The 6823-nt window shown below is 37.3% G+C and overlaps 1 protein-coding gene across 1 annotated transcript; it reads left to right on the plus strand.

Annotated features, from left to right (window-relative positions):
- Positions 1-969: 969 nt before the first annotated feature.
- On the plus strand, positions 970-2084 carry LOC124264919 (uncharacterized protein K02A2.6-like). Its single transcript, XM_046699700.1, has one exon. The coding sequence runs from the start codon at positions 1008-1010 to the stop codon at positions 2082-2084; it is 1077 nt and encodes a 358-aa protein (XP_046555656.1). The 5' UTR covers positions 970-1007.
- The last annotated feature ends 4739 nt before the right edge of the window (positions 2085-6823 follow it).

Below are 6823 nucleotides of genomic sequence, written 5' to 3' on the forward strand. Positions count from 1 at the left end.
AAACGTCAGAGATTGTGCAAAGGTTCAAGTTTCACACACGCCGTAGGAAATCCGCCGAGTAAGTGAGTGAGTACGTGGCAGAACTTAGGAAATTGTCTGAATTCTGTAATTTTGGAACTTATTTAGAGGATATGTTGAGAGATAGACTTGTTTGTGGCATAAATGATAAAAAGAATTCAGAGACGTTTGTTAGCAGAAGATTCCTTGAAATTTGAAAGAGCATGGGAATTGGCACGAGCAACAGAAACTACAGCTAAGAATACAGCAGATTTGTAAATCACCATATTCAGCGGGGTGGACATAGGATCCAGAGGGGAAGAGGAAACTATTCAAGTAATAACCATAATGGAGACTGTTTTCGCTGTGGAGGTAAACATTCATCATCTGTTTGTTTTTACAAAGATTCAGAGTGCTATATTTGTCATCAAGTTGGACATATTGCTCAGAAATGTAGAAACAGAAATCATGGGAAGCCACGTACTCCCACTAATCATTGTCCAAGTAGAGGTCGAGGTCCACATCAAGGCAGCCGAGGCAGTCGTGGTTCACAGTCGCAGAGAGGCAATAGAACAAATTTTCTTGCTGGGATGGAGAGTTCTGAGGAACAAAATATGGATTTAGCACATATGGATCTATACAGTGAGAGTGTTCAAGAGGACGTTTGATACAATATGTTTATTTTAGAGGTAGAAAGAAGTGACCCCTATGTAATAAAACTGACAGTGAATGGACAACCACAAGAGTTCGAACTGGACACAGGAGCTGCGGTTTCTGTAGTGGATGAATCAACATTCAACTATTTGAATGAGAAGAAAAATCTTGAGGTTCAACCTGAGGACAAGTTTAGAACTTCGCATCAGGAGTTTGTGTTGTGCCAGTAAAGTACCATAACCAGGTTCTTAAACGTCCAAGGGAAACGTCCAAGTTTGCTGGGACGAAACTGGATTAAAGTGCTGCAACTTGAGCCAAGGGATATTGCGAGGATATTCACTTTTGAGCAAAGCAAGATGGTGGAAATTAACCAAATACAATCAAAGTCGGTAGAAGCATCTGAGGAACTTCACGGCATTGTAGACAAGTATCCAACTTTGTTTTCTGAGGGGTTAGGAACTTTTAAAGGGGTAGAAGCAAAGATTTATGTGGAAGCTGAGGTGAAACCACTGTACTTCAAGGCTCGTCCAGTGCCTTATGCCCTGAAGGAGAAGATTGAGAAAGAATTGGATAAGTTACAAGCAGAAGGTACCATTGAACCTATAGAGTTTTCGGAGTGGGCTGCTCCCATTGTTCCGATCGTCAAGACTGACACGAAAATTAGGATCTGTGGGGATTACAAAGTGACTGTCAACAAGGTTTCAAAATTGGATAATTACCCCATACCCAAGACTGATGATTTGTATGCAACACTTGGAGGTGGCGAAGAATTCACAAAATTGGATTTAAGTCAAGCGTACCAACAGATTAAGTTAGAAGAAAATTCCAAGAAGTATGTGACAATCAACACACACAAGGGACTGTATAGATACAACAAGCTACCATATGGAGTATCTTCAGCACAAGGAATATTCAAGAGAAGTATGGAAAATCTATTACGAGGACTTCCCAGAGTGTTAGTGAGAGTTGATGACATTCTAATCACGGGACGTAATAGGAAGGAACATTTGGCTACACTAGACAAGGTGTTACAGAGACTGGCCGAGGCAGGATTGAAACTTAAACGCAAAAAGTGTATCTTTCTTGCGCAAGAAGTGGTATATTTAGGATACAGAATTGACAAAGAAGGAATACATCCAGTACCAGAAAAGGTTATGACCATTAAAGAAGCTCCAGAGCCTACTTCAGTGACTGAACTCAAAAGCTACCTAGGAATGCTTAACTACTATGGAAGGTTTATGAGTAATCTCTCAACCATATTAGCACCGCTGCATCAATTATTACAGACAAAATCAACATGGTCATGGGGACCTGAACAGCAGAAATCCTTCAATAAATCCAAGGAATTGTTGTGTTCGGCCGACGTTCTCAACAATATTAGCACCGCTGCATCAATTATTACAGAAGAAATCAACATGGTCATGGGGACCTGAACAGCAGAAATCCTTCAATAATTCCAAGGAATTCACATTGTGTTATTCACATTGAGGTTTGATAGTTGTTTAGGCTATGCAATATGTTATTACTCTCTCCTGGTTTATTGGGAGTTCACTGACAACATTGTAAAGGATAACAAAACGTGCCTTTCTGATCAGTGTGTCATATCTTTTACAATGTATCAATGATTGCTGGTAAAATAAATAACAAATAAAACCAAAGTCGTAATATTTCACATTGTAAACAGAAAAAATGGCACACCATAATGTCACTTGTAAACCTTCCATTAGGATGTCATATTATTATCCATCAGCTTTAAGGGTTTCACGGCATGTCAGTGCAATACTGACACTTATCAAAACATATCTCCTTCTGACATCAGCTGAATTGTTGTTTCTGCTAGAATGTCAATAAACGCAAATTTGTATGATAGTTCAACAGTATCTTCGACATATTTAGTATTGTTGATACTTTGTAAAGCATGGAGCTGAAATTATCTTATATTTTGCTGATCTAAATACAAAGTACCAACCTTTGTTTCCTTGTAATGGTTTTTCATGAATACAATGCCAACCAAAGGTATATATGATCTTCAAATGATATAGCTGAATCAGAAACACATAATTTTGGAAAAACTACCTTTAATTTGTAAAGTTCAACTCACATTTTCTCATCAAATGCCCTTTCTATTAAAACTGACCTTTGACCTTACCAAAATATTTTTACGATGAGCATATATGTAATATTATTGTCCACAATTTTAAATCATGGTCTGATCATTCAAAAACTATTTTGTTATGAAAATCGGTCAAACCAAACCAGAGTTATTAAATTAAACCATCCAGTTATCGGTTAAAATATTGCCATAACTGACATGACATGTTGCACCTTAAAGGGCCTCTGTACGGTAGTCACGCACGGTAGCTGATGACAACCGGCTTTAAATCAAAGCCAAATCATTCCTGATTGTGAAAATCACATTCCATTCGGTCGCCAGAACTGCACCACATTTTCACCATTTGGGGGTCTGGCTTCTAAGAGCGAACTAATGTGATCGGGTGGTCGTTCTCACTTACTTGTTTGATGCATGCCATCGTATCCCACTTGTGAAGATCGATGCTCATAGTGTCATGACCATGCTATGTGTAACTCTTTTGTGTATATCATTACATATTACTAAAACCGAGGTATGCATATTTTTATGAACGTTACAGTAGAAGCAAGATGTTTATATGAATATTGTCTAGGAATGTTTTGTTGTGAGTTGTCCACAAAACTAGGCACTTAATGTTTTGTATTTAAAGCAGTGCGTTTCTTTCGTAATATATCTTTATCAAATATTCCTCTGTTCCTCTGTGATAAGGTTGCAAATAAGTTAAGACTAAATCGTTTCCGTGGACTTTCTTCAACATATCTGTGCATGTAAACGTCAATGTACAGGAAGGAGTAGCTGCAAGAGGTTGAACCTGTTGTGTATTTCGGCATGTGGATGTGGACTTGAAACATGTTCCCGTGATCTTGACAATGTTGACATTGACTAACATGTCAACTGGGAATACACTATGACTATTAAGAACAATAAATACGAATTGATATGAAGGTAATGTTGCTTGTGTTATGATGACATGACTGCGTGTATATTTGGTGGTAAGATACCAAAACGCCTTTCTGATGAGTGTGTCATATCTTTTACAATGTATCAATGATTGCCGCAGTAAAATAAAGAAAGAAAACCAAAGTCGTAATATTTCACATTGTAAACAGAACAAATGGAACACCATAATGTCAATTGTAAACCTTCCATTAGGATGTCATATTATTATCCATCAGCTTTAAGGGTTTTTACGGCATGTCAGTGCAATACTGACACTTATCAACATATCTCCTTCTGACATCAGCTGAATTGTTGTTTCTGCTAGAATGTCAATAAACGCAAATTTGTATGATAGTTCAACAGTATCTTCGACATATTTAGTATTATTGATACTTTGTAAAGCATGGAGCTGAAATTATCTTATGTTTTGCTGATCTAAATACAAAGTACCAACCTTTATTTCCTTGTAATGGTTTTTCATGAATACAATGCCAATCAAAGGTTTATATGATCTTCAAATGATATAGCTGAATCAGAAACACATAATTTTGGAAAAACTACCTTTAATTTGTAAAGTTCAACTCACATTTTCTCATCAAATGCCCTTTCTATTAAAACTGACCTTTGACCTTACCAAAATATTTTTGCGATGAGCATATATGTAATATTATTGTCCACAATTTTAAATCATGGTCTGATCATTCAAAAACTATTTTTGTTATGAAAATCGTTCAAACCAAACCAGAGTTATTAAATTAAACCATCCAGTTATCGGTTAAAATATTGCCATAACTGACATGACATGTTGCACCTTAAAAGGGCCTCTGTACGGTAGTCACGCACGGTAGCTGATGACAACCGGCTTTAAATCAAAGCCAAATCGTTCCTGATTGTGAAAAATCACATTCCATTCGGTCGCCAGAACTGTACCACATTTTCACCATTTGGGGGGTCTGGCTTCTAGACCAGAATGGATAGTTTAAACTTAGGTGGGAGGAGTGTAATGTATTGATTTGTTTGAACTTTGGAGTGAGGATATTCATGTTATTCACGTGCATGGGCTTGCCGCATGGCTGGGTTAGAGATTACTTTAGGGTAGAGTATAAATATAAGCGAGTGCTATGTGACGTCACTCGGCGGCCATCTTCCAACCTAGTGATGTACCTCTAATGTTTCTCTTGGGGCAATTAAAGTGTGTGAAACAAGAAGATGTTGTATGGTGATATGTGAAGGTGATACACTACAAACCTGCACATGTTGGTAGATACACTTCCTGCCTTCACAAATGTATAGTTTTATTGAAAATGTATATTTTACGGTGGAATGGGAAGTAAACCATGGCTACATACCGAGAGTCCCGTAGTAAAGATACCGTCTTGTCATTAGGTGTTTCCCTTGAATCTATGTAAGAAGGTTACTTACTTCTCTTAGCCTGGGCAGGAAATGACAGTGTTTTGACTTCATTTCTTTCCTTAATTAAAATAATCGAAAATATCGAAATATTCTCTAGCGCGACGTTAAACCCAATTTCACCTCACCTCACCTTAATTAAAATATTGGGGCTCTAAATACGGTTTGCAGTTTCGATTTTCTGTTGGTTTAAATCGATGTTATGCTTTCTTTTGCTTGTTAGTTTATATTGACAGCAAAACATGACACTGATAAACATGATAGGAAATACATAACTCTCCGTACAAATTTGTGGCATATATATATGTGAAATATATACACATTAAGAGGATAAAATACCTAGTACCAATTTAGTACCAAATATATGGTGCATAGGTGACAGTGCGCATCGTCTATCTTTACTTATAGTTAAACAGCATGCATATGTCCATCTGTAAGTGATAACATACCAATAATTCTAATACATACTTATTCTAATAACTTATCAAAATATAACACATATCACTAACGTCATGACAATTCTGAAATACATGTTATGATATCTGTGGATATAATACATATGTTTTTTTATACATAAGAAATATTCTTTTTTCACATTGTTTTGGTTATGTCTGGATTTCTCAGACGGTCGGTGATAAAGTTTATTTTATAAATGAATTCAAATTAGTTGCAATCAATATGTTTGTGTTTTTTCCAGTCAGGGACGTGTGTATTAAATAACACCTCACAATATTGTATATATAGAGAATAAAAAAGTCTTTTAGTTCCTGAAAAATATTTATCGACAGTGATTAAATTTAGATGTGGATTGCTAAGATTAAAGTATAACGACGGTAGATGACAAAATAAAATGGGGCGCGGTGGGCGAGCTGGCTAATGTGCCAGGCAAGTGGTCCAGCGAACTTGAGGTGTCGGGATCGAGCCCACCTGTGACCGGGTGTAAAAACCTGGGAGTCAACATTGTGTGCAGACTCTTTCAGTGTTGTCACAACCCCTACTGTACAATACACAACCCTGTGCACTTAAAAGTACCAACGAATCCGTTGGCATATGACCAGATGGTAGCCACATAAATACGTGCAAACACCCAGTTGCAGGTACAACAACGTGCAGTAAAAACTTGGACAAAGTTCTGTGACTATGTGCCCCAGTCCACCCAGCTGTGAATGGGTACGTCGTGCGGATGAGAAAGCCGCAATTACTTGTATGCTCCCCGGGGAGTGGAGATTGATAATACGACATCTTATGATCGAGGGGAAATAACACCAGCGCCTTGAGCATGTACTAGTTGCGTGGATATGTGTGCTATATAAATATCTTATAGTAAAAATAATCAATGTAACGTGACGCAACTGTCCATTGTGCAATTTAGGAGTAGAAGATGGGTAAGAGTTCCTCCCGTTCCCCCATCCCAAATAATGTATAAATATTCTAGAATTATAAACGAAACTTAACACATCAATTACTAGAGAACTCACGAAATGATTAAAAGTCCCAAATTTAAGTTAGGGCTAGGTTTAGGGTTAGGTTTAGAGTTGGGGGAACGGAAGGAACACTTTCCAGAAGATGAGTGTGTATTTTGTGTATTTTAACATATTGTATATATTAATTAGAATTCATGTAAATAAATGCTTGAAATTTCCTTGCACAGCTTTAGTCGTCTTAATTTATCATATTACGCAGCCTGCCTTAACTATCACTCACAGCACAGGGGTTCGAATCACTGTTTGG

This window comes from Haliotis rubra, unplaced genomic scaffold (genome assembly GCF_003918875.1).
Source record: "Haliotis rubra isolate DU_JTF1 unplaced genomic scaffold, ASM391887v1 Scf95, whole genome shotgun sequence".
NCBI lineage: Eukaryota > Metazoa > Mollusca > Gastropoda > Lepetellida > Haliotidae > Haliotis > Haliotis rubra.